Below are 19,660 nucleotides of genomic sequence, written 5' to 3' on the forward strand. Positions count from 1 at the left end.
TCTGCACCCTTATTTTTACTGAGTTTTAATATCGCGATTTTGAAAAAAAAAATGTGAGAAGAATCCTGGATACACAATAGAAGACATATTTGTTACTTTTATAATAGTTCAATATTAAATACAGTTTTGTAGCGCATCTAATTTATTTGCATGTCATGTCACCACACAATGTCCTGTTTCATAGTTCTTTACGGATTTGGTCTATTCTGGTTTTCAGTTCTGCAGCTGATGTAGAATATTTGGAAGTATCAGTAACATTTTCAAGTAACAGTAACTGTAAACTACTTACGTTATGAAATTAGTAATTGTAACTCAGTTATTTTTCCACCTAACTAGTAAGTTGTACAATTACTTTACTGCATGGAAAGAAATATTAACTTGAACCAAATGTTCTCCTCAAAGAATGGGTAAATTGACGATTATTAAAGCCGGCCCCCTGGGCGGAGTGGTTTGCACATCGTACTACGACGCCAGGGGTCCCAGGTTCGAATCTTGGCCTGGGCATGGATGTTCGTGAGTGTCCATTCATTAATTTCATCATATCCACTCATCTCCATCATCGTAAACTAGCCAAAAGTGGCACAAAAAGCGAAGTAAAATAAAGCAAATCAATCAATCAATCAATTGATGATTATTAAAATCTCGAGACCATGAGGACAATTTTGTATTTTTTTCGTCAAGAGCCAGGATGTATCCCAAGTTTATTTGTATTAGAACACTTGCCATATAAGATTACATACATAATCTCCAACAATTCTCATGGACACACAGTAATTTTATAGTTCAACAAAAATTCTAAAAAATATTTGGTTTGCTCAACAAAATGAAATGAAATGTTAATCGTCATTGCTTTGTAACAGAAGTTTACTGTGAATTTTATTGTCTCAATGTTTGTGCATGAAATGTAAGAAATAAGTTATAATTTCATGAAACTTAATGCTTAGCATTTCGTGGTCATTGGTGGTGAAAAGGACATCGCGCTTGCAACTCATGATCCGAACAACGTCTTACGAGATGAAACAAATCTAGAGTAAAATAACTGTAATAATAACTATGTCAAGTACTTTCTAAAGAACAGTAATAACAGTAATTATATGCGAATTACTTTCTCAAGTGATTAACTCGGAGTTACTTTTAAAGAGTAACTATTCAAACACTGCTGATATATCATCGAGTTCAGCAACATATTGGTATGAATTGCGAGGGAAGTTGAGCCTCCCCCTTGGCAAAGTGGTAACGTAATCGCCTTGTAATACAGGAGTCCCAGGTTCGATAGACGGTGAGTGTACAGTGATAGTCAAATAAAAATGGGACAACTAGATTCTGAAAGTCTCCCTTCTCTGCAATGCGTCTTGTGTGTTCTCTAAATCTACGGCGATGAGTGAATTGTAATAGCAAATTTTCAAAGGCAAGTTCTATCACTGCCGTTGAGTTAGGCAACACACATAACGCATTGCAGGGATGCAGGTATTGCAGAATATAGGTGTCCCATTTTTATTGCCGGTGACTGTATATAGTGGTTTGGATCCCACTTTAAACTATAGGTCCAGTCCCAATTAGCCTTTCTGTGTATAAAGAAGATTTAAAAAACGTATTTCGAGGGAAGATACAATACAGTAATAAATACCATTAAAATAGAAGTTACAAAATAATTGTTTACAGGGACTACTAAAACTAGATATAAAATCATATTTACGTTGTTGTTTCAATCCATATATATTATTTTTCTTTATCGTACCATGCAAAACATTATTGCGTTCTCTGAGAGCAGTGTTAGCGATTGGGTTCCAAAACTGGGAGAGGGCAAGGACACTTTAATTTATCTTGGTAGATAAGGTTTTGTATAGTATTGGGGTAAAAGTGGGGGCCATCTGCCCCTCCCCCTAATTGCCGCCACTGTCTGAGAGAGATATGCTTTTTGCAAATTATCATCGTATTCAGGAAGAAATTCATTTTAAGATTTTTTAAAATACCTCTAAAAATTTAAACTTGCAAGAATATCAATGAATGCGTACTAATGCTTGACAGACAAAACAAGTAAGTCACACCCCTGACACTGTTTTTTTTCTCCTGTTTCCCCTAATATACAATTTACAATTGATGACCACTTGCTATCAGATATTATTAAGGCTTGAAACATAATTTCTTGAGCATATTTTGGACTCTTCATTTCTAGTAAATCATCACCATTCAATCAAGTGTCTACGCTAGCAAGCAAAAATGTATGTACTCTTCCATGTAAAGTTCAAACAGTCCACTTTGTTGATTTACAGTATATTCCGTAGAAGCTTATACACCAACTGCCATGGTACGCAACTGCCATTGTCGGTCAAACCTATTGTTCTTTTGTACAAATTTCAATAGTGCTCTTTACTATTGGTAGAAGACACTTCGATTAGTTTCTCAAATGCTCATCCGCAAAAGGAATAAATTAAAATAGTTTTAACATCGTATATGAGACTATGAACTTACAAAACATGTTTAAAAAATATTGATATTACATTGTTACAACCTTAGACAAGTTGAGTTAATAATGGAACTTACAGATGTTGAGTAAATGGATTTGAAAATAATGGATCCAATTGGCACTATAATGCTTAACGATATCGTCCTGTTATTAAAGGGCAGTTTGGTTCACGATATGAGCTCAATTCAATGATCTAACTTTATAATGAATGTTAAATGTGATAAGCCTAAAACAGAAATTGGCAAAATAATTGTTAGAAATATTTTCATAGTAGAGTGATGATTGCAACCCTATATGGAGTGAGGTTCCTCCAGGTTCGAATCCTGGTTTCATGTATGTATTTATATCATTATCTTTGTTCCAATCATCCATTTTATCAAATCATCATTCATCATCATTGTTCCATGGAGCAGAAGTTGGAGGTAAATTAACAGAAATACATTACGAAATGGAAATTCAGTTTCTACTATATTTTTATTTGAATTATTATAGTAGACCAACCAAGAAGCAAAAAAGCTTTAAAAAAAACTTTTATCTGCATGGAATGTTAATAATAGGCATCCATGCAAAATCAATCAGTCATAGGTCTAAGAGAAAAACTAGTCAAGCTTCAAACTCACTGGTATTCGAAGTAAACTATTTAGTACAAACGGCTACTGAAATCCAATCTGATATTGAACCAAATATACGTAGCATAATCAGGACAAATTATGATTTCTATGAAGCTCTGTGTCATCCACAATTAAATTATTGCCCTTGTACTTGCAAGTATGGGAACATTTATCTATACCGGTACTCATTTGGAAATTCTCAGTAAACATGCAGACTTGTGTTCAATAGACGGTAAGATTTTAGTCTCATAACTGTTAGGGTGTACTTTTACACTTTAAATATATAGCCTACAGCTTCAAGTTATTGGACGAAATGCACTCTCATTATGAACCGTCCTAAATTATAAAAGGACAAGAAAACAGAAGAGCTTCATACAGTTTACAAAACCCGTTTTCTGACGTGTTTCTGTAAAGGAAGATAACAGAACTGTGTCCGAAACTTGCAAACATTCAGAGATCTCACATTACATCTATTCGAATCAAACCTAACTTAGCCTGACCTACTTAATACATATGAATATTTGCGAGCTGCTACAAAAATAAAAAGAGAAAAACTCTTGTAGAAAATAGGTCAGCCAGTACTCGTTTCAACCATGTACAAGGGCAAAGTAAAAAACATTTAAACAAACTACTGATTTGTAATAAACATTCCGATGTTGTACATGTGAATAGCACGAGTTTCGTAGGTTTTGAAATTAACTTACAGGAATGAAAATAGAGCATTTTATGCAATATTGATTTAATGATATCAGATATAATCTATATTAAGCTACGTATATTTTATGCTATAGTAATTATCTCAAAACGGTAGTTATTAGGATTGTGCCTAACGTAAAATATAACATTCTATTCTGCTTTTACATTTACAAAGAATTATAAACTTCCTTTGGAAGTTAAAAAAGTCATGCAGTGTCAAGCGATATTCTCACCGATATTACATCAGAAGATATTTCTTCAACATGTAAATAAATTATACATTTTGCCTATATTTCAAACATTTTGCCTTTGATGGATAATATTAAGCAACAAGCAATTAAATATTAAGACTTACCTTCGAGCTTGTACAGCTTTTTAACATCTTCCGTGGAATATTTGTTCCCTTGTTCTCGTATCTGTACGGGATTCGATATCCTCTGGTAGCTTTGTTTGATTTTCACTCTTTCAAGAACTTGCATTGATCATATCGTTAGAAAGCACGGAGTGAAATCTTGGCAACAGTGTATGCTAAAATCTGCACCACGGAGTATATTGCTGCGAAACGCCACTTCAAAAGTTTTAATGATAAGCACTACTCTCTGAAGGTACGAAATGTTTTCATTTTTTTTCACATAGTATTTTAGATGCTTGCGGGAAGAACATGTGATCTTTGTTTCACCACCAAATTTTCCATACTAGTCATAAAAGAAAGAAAATGCACTGGTATTAACAAAAATACCACTTCAGCGCCATGTGTACGCAGCAGTTTGAACATGACGGAGACCTTATATTTTCTGTTATTTACTTAAATCCCTTCAATCGTAACAAAATTATAAGGTTCACATGTTCTAGTGAATAAAATAATCTTTTATATCGGAAAATTTCTTCCTTACCGACTCTATATTAGTTGTACGGTTACCCTTAGAAATTTGGGTCTATGCTTTAGCATGGCTTTAGAACCCCCTTAAACCTACTCCCAAAGTTCGGGGGAAATTTAGAGAAACAGAGTCCTAGAGACTATATTGATCAGTTAGTTTCAACATTCAATCTAATGGGAATTCCGGAGGAATACAGGCTGAATAGTATATATAAGTGTTTTTACGGCAAGGCATTGTTATGGTATAATTCTCATAAGAAGAGATTTTCATGTTTTCAGGATTTCGTAGGAAAGTTTTTGCATCATTATGCTTCTGAACAAGTAGTACAAGCACAATTGGCAGCTCTACGAACAAGAAAATATGATCCTAATGTTGATGAAAACTTAGCTACTTTTGCATTAAAACTCTATTCTGCCTCGAATAACATGGGTACCTGGGGGAAACCGTGGGGGGTAAAGACGGTCAGGGGCGTGATGCTGATCACATCACCTCCACCCACGACCGGATCAAGAAAGTGTGGGTCGTTACCCCCACACCCCCTATACGCCTTCATGGCGTGGTGCTAATCACAGGGGAGCACTTTACCTTTTTATCTGTATATACAAATTTGGAAGAAGACCCATCTGAATCTGATATGATTCAGTTAGTGTTGCGACAAATACCGAGAAATGTGTCAGAATATGTGTCATGTCATGACATACCAAGTATGGACAGACTGATATCTATTTTAGACAGAATTGATTTGGTTCATTCGGGGAAAAAAATCGTTTAGAGTTCCAGAGGACCAGGAAGAATTTATGAGAAGAAATAAGACAACCAAATTTCTGAACAACAAATCCAAACAAACATTCAATGTTGGACAACAGAGGGCAATAGCATCGGTTACGCAATGACGTAACAAGGAAACCTTGGTGCGAAGTCGCAGCCCTTCAGGCAGCGCATTTTGGATTCTGGCCCAGGGAGAGCAAGTAGTTTTTCCTCTAGACAGACACCTTAAGAAGGGGTCCGAGAAACCACGACATGGGAGGAGAAGGATAAGTACTTTTAAGTTTCGAATTGGCACTCACACACCCAAATTATATTTGTTCATCTTTCTCGTCCGTTAAACTACGTGGAGAATTGACTTGACTGTAAAGGAATAGATTTAGTTCATCATTATTAATTATTTAGTTAAATTAATATCTATCCAACTGGCACAAGTGATACGACATGAAAATGTTTAGTTCAGCGAGTTTAACACCGACGATCTTTCTTTATGTAGACTAATGGTGCTTGCACATTATGTGAAAATGAATAAACTCGCATATTTTGGAAAAGGTGTTTTATCTGTACTTTCTAATAGCATAGCTGCCCCATAGCAAAATAAGTAGACCTATAAGGCGGAAATTTCCACTGCGCGCTTGCTAAAGGTTTGTAGGCATTAAACATTCAAGTTTAACGTGCATAAAGTTTCTGTCAAAACGCAAGATTTTCGTAAGACCAGAAATTTTACATCTTCCCAAAATACCGAACCTACAACAATTGGTGGTGCAAGTAGAATTTCGAGCAACGTTCAGCAATCAAATCCATGCTCAAATCAACAGATCCAAAATACTTTACGAACGGATGAAGGCTTTTAATCTCCGAATAGTGTTCAACCAAATACACAAAGTGGTTATAATGAACGTCCAGTAAGGAACCAACGGGGTAAATGTAATTGGAACACAGTACGAAGCAACACTGAACAATCTAAACAACAATCTCAACCTTCTTTAGCTGAACCGTGGTTAAGGCCTTCGCAGAGTATGCAGGTGAATCCATCTATACCTTTACCTCAGTGGAATGCAAATAATTTAAATTCCGTGATGCAATATCCTACTCAACCGTGGATATTCTCTCCATGGACTACACCATTTACTTCTTGCAGTAGTACAGTAACTCAGCCAAGTATATATCCAGCGAATAACTCTTTATGGTATGGTAATAATTCCAATTTGTTACCACAACCCGGGACTAGCAGTAACGTGACCCAACGTCAAGTACCTTCGAGTAGTGGAGTGTGCAATTTAACGGGAACGACTGCTAATACAAGTGAACACTCATCCTTAAACATGTAAGGCAGAGGAATGAGCTCCGGTTCCTCTGTCCAGTTAATAACAAGGAGCATATTCATTACTATAATCCAACATCAATTGAAGATAATCTCAATTTTTAGAGCAACACATCTATTGTTCCCAACCATTCGGAGAAGGAAGTTCTTACTATAAACTTTGTACTTGGTTGGTATGAAGCTGAACCAGAATGGGTAATGGACGATGTCGGTGTTCTTGTTTCAAACAGAAGAGTTATTGTGTTGCCAGGTCAAATTTGTGATTTAACCATTAACTGTATTATTGATTGTGAGAGTCAAGCAAATTTAATGGATTATGCAACTTGGTTAAAATTGAAAACTATTATTCCTACTGCTAGATTAGATTCAGTGGATAATGTTAAATTATTTTCTTTTGCTGGTGACAAAAGATTTAGAGCTATTGGTTCTAAGAATATTAGTTTAATAATAGCTTCAGAGCACTTTCATATAGAGTTATATGTTATTAAGCAGTTACATGCTGAAGTAATATTAGGATTGCCATTTTTTTGGCGCTTCGGAGCAATAATTGATTTCAAGAAGCAAAATATCACATTATCAAGTGATAAGGGAGTTCAATCTAATTATGTTTTAGAAACGACTGACATATTCCCTTCATGTTCTCTTCAAAGTAACTTTGTAACATTTTATGAGAATTCTGAGGAAGAAGAGGATGAAAACTACTTAGCATCAGAAACCGATCTTAAAGCTTCATTAGCTGGTAATAGTTTGTTGATTGCTACTGATGAAATGTATGATATGTTTGTGAAGTTATTGTTAAGTTTCAGAATATTGTTTTCTGCCAAACCTAGGCAAACTAAGGTAAAGCCTCAAAACTTTTCAATTGTACAGAAGAAAAGAGAAGAGAGCTATTGAAAGCAAAAAATTTGTAACCCAAATGATTTTTGTGTTTAATGTTGTGTTTATTTTCTGTGTTCTCAATGAAGTATTTGTGTATATTTATGAAAGTCATAAATTTTGCTTCTTTGTATAAAGAGAATATGACAAAGAAAATTGCCTAAATTATGTATGAATGGCATGCTTGAACGCAAATATTTGTATTGCGTTAGTGTTTGTAGAAAGCACTGTGTAATCGTGCCCCTTTTATTGTAAATTTTCTTCATGTTCGACAATTTAATGTATATTGATTAATTGTCTCACGCAGAAAATGTTTCCTAAGAGAGGGGATTATATTGTGACGAGCACAATAGTTACAATGTTGTGATGAGTTTGTAATGTGAATTTATGAACGTACGTGTTGTGTTATGTTGAGTTATGATGAGTTTGTAATGTGAATTTATGAATGTACGTGTTCAAAATGAAACAAATGACTATCGAATATAGTAAACAGTTTGTAAAAAGTTATGTACCATATCTAAATTATGAATACAAGAAATATTAATATTGGAATCTAGTTTTATGTTGATACAAATGTGTAGGTTTCAGATTTTACAGCAATGTAGTGGTCAATAAAGCCTTATAACATTATATTGTTATTGTTATATTGTTTTCTTTGTTTATACATGGACAGTAATCAGAACCGAACCTTCAGTTTATAGTGAGATCCAATCCATTCTGCAATATACCTTATGACTTTCATAATAGTTTGATTCTAAAACTGAGAACACATATTTTTGACTAATTGTCAACAATGAAAGAGTTTGCTTTCATGAAGCTTGCAAATAACTAACACGAAACTTCTCGAATGACAAAATTATGTCATTAGGTCAACCATTAAATATCCTAACTTTCATAACTTTTATAGTGAATATAAAAAGCAAAATAATTAAGAATAACATTAAATATGACCGAATCTTTGATATGTTTCGGGAGGATCATATCAACCATATCGTTAAAGCTTCGTTAAAGGAAGTGTAAAAAATAATGTTGGGGAGCTAAGTTCACGTTGCTTGCCCCCCGTAGAGCACTAATGTATATAAGAGTGTCAATTGTTAATGCTTCATTAGAGCAAGGGTAATGAAAGAAACAGTTGGAAGCTAATTTAAGTTGACCCTCCCACATAAAACACTAACGTATCTAAGAGTGTCATTCGTTAGCGTTTTGTTAGTGCTCAAAACAAGTTCAAGCAATTTTTTAGTGCTTCATTAGAGCAGAAGTAATTAAACTCTTGGAGGTGAAGTTCATGTTACAGCCAAAATAATCGCGACGATAAGGATGAGGGATGATATGATTTGATTAACTGACAAACCAGGAACCTCTGGCTTCGCAGCGCGCTCTCCTAACCACTCCCTCAGGGATGTTGGCTCATTGTGAAGTAGTGCAGTGTGGTTACATAGACAGACTATAAACACTTGGTATCCAGTGTTCAATTTGTCGAAACTACTACTCATGCACTAAAATTAATGGGATTGTCAGTAAAAATAAGAAATTAAGAAGATATGAACTAAAGGGGTATAGTATTTAGTAAAATGATAATGTAAATATTCAAGAAACATGATTTACTAATGAAACATTAAAATCAGAGACTATAAAGTATAAGAATCGGCATGAATAATGGAAATGAGCATTAAAAATGAGGAAATTGTCACTGAAAAAGGAACAGATGGCCGTTTGAAAAGGAAGGAAGCAGAGAAGAAATGAAACAATATACAGTGTGCCCCAAAAGTCACCCTGCACACATGTTTCGCTGTCCAGAGAATGTCATGTAACATGGAATCCAGAAAATGTCAACGTACCATGATGGGTAAGGGTGCGGTGACTAGAGGAGATGGAAATGATGACCAGCGACCTGCTTGCAGGTCGGGACACGATACTGCATGTTCCTAAAAACGGAGTTATTATATGTATGACAGTAAAACTACACAGAGACTTTTGGCACATCCGGTATAATAATTAATAATTATAAATATGATCTTCGAAATGAATGCTTCAGAAGAAAGTTTTCTCTTCTTCAGAAAACCACCATCAACCTTTATCATGTAGGGGACGGTAGTCCAAAATGGGGACAATAATATATTTTGACTTACCCAATTTCTAAATGGTAAAACGTGTTTCAATCCTTTCTTTTCTCAGTAGGTCCTAGCGTGTAAAAAAACGTCAGGGGGCGCAGGAAAAATATTATCTGGAAAATATGCACGTTTTGGACAACCGCTAGGGTAAAACGGGGTACATGTATGAAAACATTGTAAATTCGAGGTTTGGTGCAAAATGTTGTTACAACAACATTTTTGAAAGAACAAGATCAAGTTAAGCATGAAAAATACAATAAAATTGTAAAGTAGGAAGTATTTTAGTCATTTTTGTTGATTCGAATATCTACATCAACCAATAAACTCTTATACTTAATTTAAACATTTCATACTCAATTTAAACATTTGATAAACAACATAATATCACAAATTTGTCTGAGAATAAAGCATAGACATAGTAGGTGCAATATATTTCAATATTGAACTACTCTCAACGTTCCCGTTTTAGCAGCCAGTGATGGACGCTAGAAAACAAGGCGTCTCTTCATAAAGCTGTAAGATAACCTATCAAGCAGTATGTCAAAATTTAACTTAAAACTGGAAGAATCAATCCTGTACTTACCAAAATTAAATGTCCAATGGTGGCTTGATAAGACCCAACACATTGTAGAGGCAAAATTGAAAACTTTATTCACGAAAACTTGGCAGAAAATCGGATTGCCGTGTTATCGACTAGATTCAAACTGGCTCCCAGATAGTCCCATTGATCAGTGAGAAACCGAACGTCCCAATTTTGGACGACTCTCCGCTACACATATTTGATTGTGTTATTTCAAAATCATGATATGGTCTAATACGTTCATTGCACTTGTCTTGACTAAAGGTCTTTTCTACTGTTACGGCGGCCGATCCTAATGCTGGCAAGGGAAGTGGGGAGCGGGGAAGCGACCAATCCGGCACGATACGAAACGCAGCAGCCAATAGAACGAGGTTCACGTAGTAGTTCCTCCTCTCGTGGGCGTGACTCTCGGCGCCACCGCTGTTGTCTGGTTGGTCTGCGCCGTGATCTCCAATCCCCACTTACCTTGCCAGAACTAAGACCGACCGCCGTAAGAGTAGAGTATACCTTATAATAACTTGAGATACACCTTCTTGAAGAATATTTCTCTTTTCTGAATCTGAAAGGAACATTACAAATACACTTGGACGAAGATACACTGATGGAGGATAGAATAACAAAACCAATTGTATAGTAGGTATAAAGTTACCTACTATACTTGGACATTGAAAAACAACATATATTATCAGGAACAGTATACCAAAACGTCTGAGGAATGACAAAAACATAAACTGTCAGGATCAAATACACTACTGACAACTGAGGATTGAAAAACGTCATGATTGTTGGTTTCTTGTGTTTACTTGTTCTTGTCAGTTGTATCTCACATAATGTAAACAAAATTCTTGCAGATTAGATAACTCTATGTGTCTGATGTGTAATGATTGTTAATTTATGGACATGTGTGTATTATAAGCTCCAGCGAACAGCATTTAAAATAGCCACGTTTGTTTCGACTCCTCGATTCTGTTTGAAAACATTTATCACCCAGTTGATTGTTTATGGCAATTACGATAACTATTATTTTAAACATTCAATATTATGAAATACCGAAATACATATTTGAAAAAAATAAAGGGGGCAAAATATCATCTCCTATTGTGGTATGTCGAGTCCGAAGCGAACCCGGGGTAACGCAAGTTGGCACTAAAAATTTTGGTAAACAGTCAGTGCGCATAGACTATTTGAGACGACGAGTGAAAAAGCAACTCTTTCATTATATTGCACTCACTACATATACTTATATGTCCTCCTCCGTAGTCGAGCGGGTTAAGGCGTTCACTCGTCTTGAGATCGTTCGCTGCGGGACGGCGTAGGTTCGAATCCGGCTCTGGTCGGAATTTATTCGGCCTACGTATAGGGCCGGTGGCAACCCACCATCGTGAGGAAATTGGGGAGCTCCGAGTGAGTGAGCGTAATCCGCTTGAGAAGACCTACTATAACGGCTGGGGATACGTCGGGCTGACCCCCCGACTATTCCAATACTGGTTGAAGATCTCCACGCTTAGAGGTGACGAAGGAAAGTGTGGGAGGGAGACCGGCAGTCGGTAGGTATGCCTAGGCCCTTCATGGCCTGTTGCGCAACGGATTATTATTATTATTATTACATATACTTATATATGGGTAACTAGTTGAATGATACGGGTGAAAACTCTCATTATTCAAGTTCTTTGGGTAAGAAAACTTCAGATGAATGTTTACAGTTAAATGCATCGACAAGCCAGAATTTCCAATAGATGGGCTCTTGTCATGGGCGTCTGGAAGGGGACAAGGGGGAGGCCACGCCTACCTCCGGAATATGGATGTTACCATAAACTTATATATTACATACATGAATTTCTGTCACAGTAATTTATGTTAATAATTGGAAGGATGTTGTAGAACATGACAACTTCAAAATGAAGAAGTGTATTTTGAGGGAGCAACACTACTATGGGGAGAAATATGCCTCGATTGACCTCCCTGGAAAAAAAAATACCTTGCTTGCCTCTCCATGATTCTTGTAACAGTGGCCACGAATGATAAGAAATTTAAATTTCTCTATAAGTATTTCATAACATTTTTTTCAGAATGCCTCTACACTGTAAAATTTGACTGAAGAAATGACGGTCTGTAAAGAGCATCAATTTTCGCTCTCATCTAACTACCGTTAAAAAATTATCTTGACCGTTTTTAAAGTAGTTACAGCCATGATATAGTTAGCCTAATTCAATGAATTTGAATGATTCAGTTTTAAACAAAATATTTATGACATAAGCTAGTGTTATTTGAATCATTATTTATCTTTATGCATGATAAAATATTCAAATTGAAATAAAAAAAAAACGGTTGTGCACCGTTTTCATAAATTAACATGCAGGCTGTTAAATTTTTAAGGGTAGAAAATTGTAAATTTTACGGTAACTTCTAACCGTGTAGGTTGTGTCATATCTATGAAAAAAATATCTCCAACAAAAGGTGGATTGTACTCTTTCTGCTCCAGAAAAATCGACACAGTTTAATGGCTTTCAGATAGGGTGACCATAATATTTTGACACAAAGCATTTGTGTTGGTACAAAGAATTTAAAATATTTTTCGACGCGATTAATTACACATTAGTTAATAATTGAAAACAAGCACACAAACTGTATTTTTGAAAAACAGAAAATGCATTCCGAATATAATTGTTTCTGTACATATGACATATATAACTTTCATTGTAGGACATATGTTTTACACAATGACTTACTTGACTTAATTCCTGTTGTTCCCTGTGGAACATATGGCATCAACAAAGCATCTCCACCTGGTCCTACTGACGGCAATTCTCTTCACTGCATTCCAGCTCTTTCCTTCCTCCAAGGCCTCAGCGTGAACAGATCTTCGCCACGTCTGTCTAGGCCTCCCTCTTTTCCTTCTTCCCTGCCTCTCTCTCGACAGCCTCATTTTCCTTCCTCAACGTATGCCCTATCCAATTCCATTTTCGCCGCTTTATTTGTATGGACAGCTCGGTTTCTCCAGATTTTCTCCAAAGTTCTTGGTTTTGAATCACTTCTGGCCAAAAGATATTCAAAATTTTTCTCAGGCAGCGATTGATGAAGGTCTGTAATTTAGAGGTAATCGTTTTTGTTACTTTCCATGTCTCAGACCCATACAACAGTACAGACTTAACATTACTTCGAAAAATACGAAGTTTGGTCTTCATAGATATCTTCTTGTTTTTCCATACTGGATAGAGCCTCACAAAGGTGCCATTTGCTTTTTGGATTCGTTGAGAAACATCCTGTGCCGCCCCTCCGTCTTTTGCCACCACACTACCCAGGTAAGTAAAGCTATCCACATTTTCAATAATCTCTTCACCAATATTAAACGGGTCTGTTTTTGTGGAGTTAATCCTCAGAGCCTTGGTCTTCTTGGAGTTAATCACAAGTCCTGCTTTTTTTGCACTTTCTATCAGATCTGCTAGTTTTGTTTGCATATCACCATGTGCTTCAGTTAAGAAGCACAAATCGTCTGCAAAATCAAGGTCTTCTAGTCTGTTATTCAATCCCCATTGGATACCACGTCTTTTCCCTCCTATTACATTTCGCATCACTGCATCGATCACGATCAGGAACATTGTAGCTGATAATATACAACCTTGCCTCACTCCAGACTGCACATCTATTGGTTCAGATACACGGCCTTCGTGTATAACTCTACATGTATAATCACGATAAGTTTCTCGGATAAGATCAAGAATTTTTGTGGGCACTCCATATCGTTTCACTTCCTTCCACATTGCATTTCTGTTGACCGAGTCAAATGCTTTCTCGAAGTCAACGAAAACTGTATAGAGACGAGATGACCATCCTATACATTGTTCCAAAATTATCCGCAAGGTGTTAATTTGATCAATACAGGAGCGATTTGGTCGAAACCCTGCCTGTTCTCTTCTGAGTCTCAAGTTAATATGCTCCTTAATTCTGTTTAGGATAACTCTAGTGAAGATCTTACTCGGAATGGAGAGAACCTCTCCAGTTGTCACACTTTGATGTATCCCCTTTTTTCGGTAGCTTCACCAACAGGCCACTCCTCCAGTCCTTAGGCATCACTCCCTCTATCCATATCTTCTCAAATAAGGGCTGCAACATATTTGCTGTGGTGTTTATATCACTTTTCAGCACTTCCGGTGGTATGTTGTCGACACCAGCTGCTTTACAATTACGTACCTCTCTCAGAGCCTGTTTAATCTCTCCTACTGTTGGAACATCCGTCCTAATTCTTACACTGGGGCCAACATCACCATCATTGTCATCTTCCTCTTCCCCCTGGTCTATCTGAGCATCCACAGAGCGATTAAGGGTTGCAGAGAAGTGCTCCTTCCAACGTTTCAGTTGGTCCTCAGTATTCGTAAGGAGGGTACCATCTTTAGTTCTCACTGGTCGATTTCTCTGCATCTGTTTCCTTGACAGAACTTTTGTGATGTTGTATAGTTCTTTAAGATTTTTCTTTTTTGCTGCTTCCTCCGCCTGCTGAGACAGATTGTCTACCCAATTTCTTTGATCCCTACGAACACTACTCTTTACTTCTCGATCCTTCTCTGTATACTTTGTTTGTAATTCTGCCTTCCTTGCCCTTGTCCCGCTTGAGTTCATTGCCTCCTTAATTACTTTTCGCTCATTAATCCTTTCCCAGGTCTGCAGAGACATCCGATCTTTTTTCCTACTATCCTTGAAGCCCAGAACCTTTTCACTTACTTCTGCGAAGGCAGATCTCTTTCAATTGTTTCATTCTGCTCACTTTCATCGGTCAATACTTGGAACCGATTTCTCAGTTCAATCTTGAAGGTTTCCTGGAGATTCTTATCCTTAAACTTACTAACATCATACCGCTTCCTTGTCTGTTCCATTCTCTTCTTCTGAGCTTGAATTTTCATTTTAAAGTTAGCCACTACCAAATGATGATCACTCCCAATGTCCGCACCTCTCTTGTTTCTTACATCCTGTAGCGAACGTCGCCACCTCCGTCCAATTGCCACGTGGTCTATCTGGTTTTCTGTTCTATGGTCTGGTGATACCCACGTTACCTTATGGCATTTCTTGTGAGGAAATATAGTACCACCAATAACTAATTCATGGCTAGCACAAAAGTCCACAAAAAGTTGTCCATTCTCATTTCGCTCTCCTAAACCATGTTTACCCATGACATGCTCAAGGCCTTCGTTGTCCTGCCCAAACTTTGCGTTTAAATCTCCTCCAATTATTATGATATCCTTCCTTTTTTGCTTCTTTATTGTTTCATTGAGCTGCCTATAAAACTCTTGTTTATCTTCAGGCTCTGCTACTTCTGTGGGTGCATAACACTGGATCATAACGATGTTTCTGATATTGGTTTTGAAATGTGCCACAATTATCCTCGCAGACACTGGATACCATTGAATAAGGCTCCTTTTTGCTTCCTTGTCCATCAATATACCCACACCATCACGGCTCACACCTTCACCCTCAGGTCTTCCGGAATATATGAATGTAACTCCTTCATGGGTATTTACCTCTCCAAACTCTAGCCATCTGACTTCACTTATACCTAGGATGCTCAGACAATAGCTCTTCATGCAGGCCACTGCCTGCCGTAGTTTTCCACTCTCCCGCAGGGTTCTTACATTCCATATTCCAATTCTCGTTGTCCTTTTCAGACCAAATGTCGTAGTCTTAGAATCAGTTCGACTTCCTCTTGTTGATGTTTCTTTAATAGTGTGATTTAAAGTGTGCGGGTTATTGGCCCACAACACCACACAATGCAATATGTCTTACTCCTCTCTCTGTCTGGTAATTTACAATCCATTACAAAAAAAAGTCAGATTGCAAGCGAAGCGAGCAAGAAATTTTTTGATCCCAATTTTTGCAAACTGAAGACAATATTGATTTACTAATTCAAATAATTTCACGGGGCGTCATTGCATTCTCTCTCTCTTACAACTATTTTCATTTACATTGTTCGACGCCCAGAGCCGACTCCCACCGCCCCATAGCTATAGCTCTTGAACTTGAGGAGACTGAGAAAAGCAGATATTCCGAGTGAAGCGAGCAAGAAAATCTTATGAAATGTATTTTTATATGTATAAAACTTGAAATAGATGGTGGAAATTGTCCCTCTGTGCCCCCTGCAGATGCCCTTGCCCGTCTGTAAGGAAAAAATGCCAGAAATACGTGAAAACTAATTCCATGTCGGGTATCCTTTTGTCCTGTTACTCTTAGATTCTGCTAATCTTGCCTATTTTTACTTCAATGTTTACCCCCATCTAGAATTGATTTCCGTCCAAGGTCTGAGGGGGCAAAACCACCCTGGCCCCCATGCTGTTACGCCACTGCGCCGTAAATTCCTACCTTACCTCTGTAATAAATTCTCAGGACGATATTTAAAAACAAAACAAATATGTATATTCTGCTTTGAACTGTCGAATACACGGCATGTCTTTTCCATTGATTATCGTTAACAATGCCATCAACTTGTTGAGTCGACAACGATGCAGCGATAGATAAAAAAAAAAACAAGCGAGATAGGTAGTTTGTAAAGAACTAGTACATTACTCATTCTGTTACTGAATTTAGTAAATGTTGTATTGTGCGTCTGTGATAGCTTATTGGAAGTGGATATTAGCAAGCATGGAACGCATTGCAAAGGTATGTCCATAACGTTTTGAAGATTATGCATGTTTTTTGATCTTGCATTGCATCAGACAGGGAAGGGAATGACAACAACGGATCGAATTTAATTCATAATCATGCAATACAGTGTGTTTGGATTTGCTCGTTCCCATTTTTTAAATGATAAGGTGATTCCTAGAGTTTCCTTTGCGGGTGTCACCACGTGAAAAGAGATGTCACCATTCAATTCGGTTCATGTTCGAGCACGTCACAAAAAGATCTCTATCATAAATCCTTTTCTATTAATGTGGCGGATAGGAAGTTAATCCATTCCACGAAAAGTAGCCCTGCTATGTAAATAACAAAATTAATTAATATGTAATTATTGTTTTTAATTTGCATTAGGGTTTAGATGTGTGTGAATGCATATAATTTACGCAGTTCATCCATAAACGTCACTAGCATCTGCAGCCTATATGCTTCAGAGACAATTGAAGTAAAAATTTGTTACATTTTTAAAGTGTCACACACGTAACGTGGTATAGCAAAGGGGAGGGCAAAGTGGGCGACTGTCCGGCGCCTCGCGCCAGAAGGGGACTCCCATCCCATGAGATTAATAAGAAAAATGTAATAAATAGAAGGAAGAAAAATAGACGGAAAAGGCTAATTTTTGTGGACAATAAAATTAAAACATTGTTTTCAGCTGGCTCTATATTCTAGTTTAAAGTTTTAATTAGAATCAATACGTCAAATCAGAGGCGTAGCATACAGGCGGGCGTCTTATCACCCCGCTTTACCAAGCACAGACATTTTATGTGTGTCCTTCCATATTTTCTTCTTAAACTATGGTGCGTGATATTTACATCCTATAAATTTTGAAATGAGAAAACAAAGAAAAACCTCGTTTTTCGTAGTGGACTATGTAAAGGTTATATTTAAAGATTCGTAGTTTGATTTTCTGATTTTTAAAACAGTTTACCATATTTAACGATATTTCAGGTATGTCTTAGTGCCTGAAGAACATATTTAAAAACGTACTATTAATACTACTTTGATTAAAGAAAATTCCAGCAGTGTGTTACAAGAATATACCTCTGCCAACTGTAAAGTTCTCCGTCGCATATTATTAAATATAATTTTCATCAGTAATTTATTATTATTATTATTATTATTATTAATTGAATATGATAATTTGCTGACGTATCCCTGAAGATTTTGTATCCATTCACATTGAGATTTCAAATTTAAAGAAGGGATGGGGGCCTCGCATTCTAATCCCGCCCAGGGCCTGGCGATATGTTGCTACGCATGCTTTTCATGCATTCAGGCTATGTTTTCGCATTTAAGTTTTCTTAATTTGTTAGCAGACCCCATAAATTTCTTCATAATTCTATGAAATCAATTTATTATGAATATTTTAATCCAATCTTATGTCTAGAACGTTACATTTTGTATGTAAAATGACACACATGTAACGCTGGCACTACAATTACAGACTCACCCTCTATACTGATGTATATGTTTTTCTGTGCATCTCTTTTCCGAAAACTAAAATCCTGGTTGTTAATGTTTATGCAATTGTTGCCATCACAGACTTTCTTGCCACGAGATTGATTAATTAACAATGAACATAATGGAAGATGTACGTATATTCGATATATTTTGGTCTAACGGGTATTTAATGCTACTTGAGTTTTTCTTTGTTCTCTCATTTCAAAATTTGCCGGCCCCCGTGGCGGAGTGATGACAACACCGCGCTACGACGTTAGGAATCCCGGGTTTGAATCCCGTCGTGGGCATGGGTGATTGTAAGTGTCCTTTCATCAAGGGCCCGGATTTTGATGACATTTCATCTTTTAACTGGTGCAACGTAGACATTTCTAACTAGTACAAAAATCCTGAACACCCTCCTTAGGTTGAAGAAATGTAATTTTTTGGTCATTTTTTACCATTTTTTAAAATCTTGCGTCATTTTTAGGTCATTTTTTTAAAATTTGTGTCATTGCATGCTGAAACATAAGAAGTTCAACAATTTCTGTTTTGTCTGAATGTGATCTTGCTGTACTTGCTCTGTGTTTAACTACCAGCGCAACAAAGCCTGTCTGGAAATCGCGAAATGCAACATTGTCGAGTTTCTTATTCACAGTCCGTACAACACACCAAGGTGGAGAAGCAATTGTTAAATTGTTTGTCTTGGAATATACAGGGTGAATGGTAATTAGATGTATTCCTTGAAAGTGGTTAAAGTAGAGACAATTTGCAATCAATTTGACGATATGATACCCCATCCGAAAATTAGTAGTTTTCGAGATAATCGAATTTCTATTATTTTTTTTAAAAAATTACAATTATCCAAATAAAAAAATGAATTGAGAAAATACTTCTCATTGTATGGAACTTATTACAGCGTTTTCTGATAGCTAACAAATAAGTGGTTCGTTGAAAAAAAAGTTTTTCCCAAATAACAATCACATGTAAGTAACGGGTGGGTGTAAACTTACAAGTGGTGATAAAAAAAATGCAATCTGAGTTTACTTGGCAACGTATTAATAATAAAAATGGTATGACACGAAGCGTACAAATTACTTAAATTACTTCCTTGTGTCATCTGCTATCCAACAAGGTACAAATGTTGCAAACATTCACATTTGTGTACAAGAAATAATACTTCATTCATCTTCATGTGCATGGAATCAATGAACAATACAATTAAAGAACATTACACGTCTTGCTCAAAGTGGGC

General features: G+C 36.5%; 2 protein-coding genes across 2 annotated transcripts; both read right to left on the reverse strand.

Moving 5' to 3' along the window:
- Positions 1-14,280: 14,280 nt before the first annotated feature.
- On the reverse strand, positions 14,281-14,979 carry LOC146002169 (uncharacterized). The gene has a single exon (XM_083139886.1). It carries the CDS (start codon positions 14,977-14,979, stop codon positions 14,281-14,283), a length of 699 nt encoding a protein of 232 aa, XP_082996012.1.
- Positions 14,980-15,023: 44 nt separating this feature from the next.
- On the reverse strand, positions 15,024-15,884 carry LOC146002170 (protein CFDP2-like). Its single transcript, XM_083139887.1, has one exon. The coding sequence runs from the start codon at positions 15,882-15,884 to the stop codon at positions 15,024-15,026; it is 861 nt and encodes a 286-aa protein (XP_082996013.1).
- Positions 15,885-19,660: the final 3,776 nt, after the last annotated feature.

Source organism: Lepisma saccharinum, chromosome 18 (genome assembly GCF_977018435.1).
Source record: "Lepisma saccharinum chromosome 18, izLepSacc3.1, whole genome shotgun sequence".
NCBI classification, from domain to species: Eukaryota; Metazoa; Arthropoda; class Insecta; order Zygentoma; family Lepismatidae; genus Lepisma; species Lepisma saccharinum.

Bases quoted from the DNA above. Each gene is read 5' to 3' on its own strand.
- LOC146002169 (XM_083139886.1), bottom strand. From the start codon at position 14,979: ATGTCTCTGCAGACCTGGGAAAGGATTAATGAGCGAAAAGTAATTAAG.
- LOC146002170 (XM_083139887.1), bottom strand. From the start codon at position 15,884: ATGAAGAGCTATTGTCTGAGCATCCTAGGTATAAGTGAAGTCAGATGG.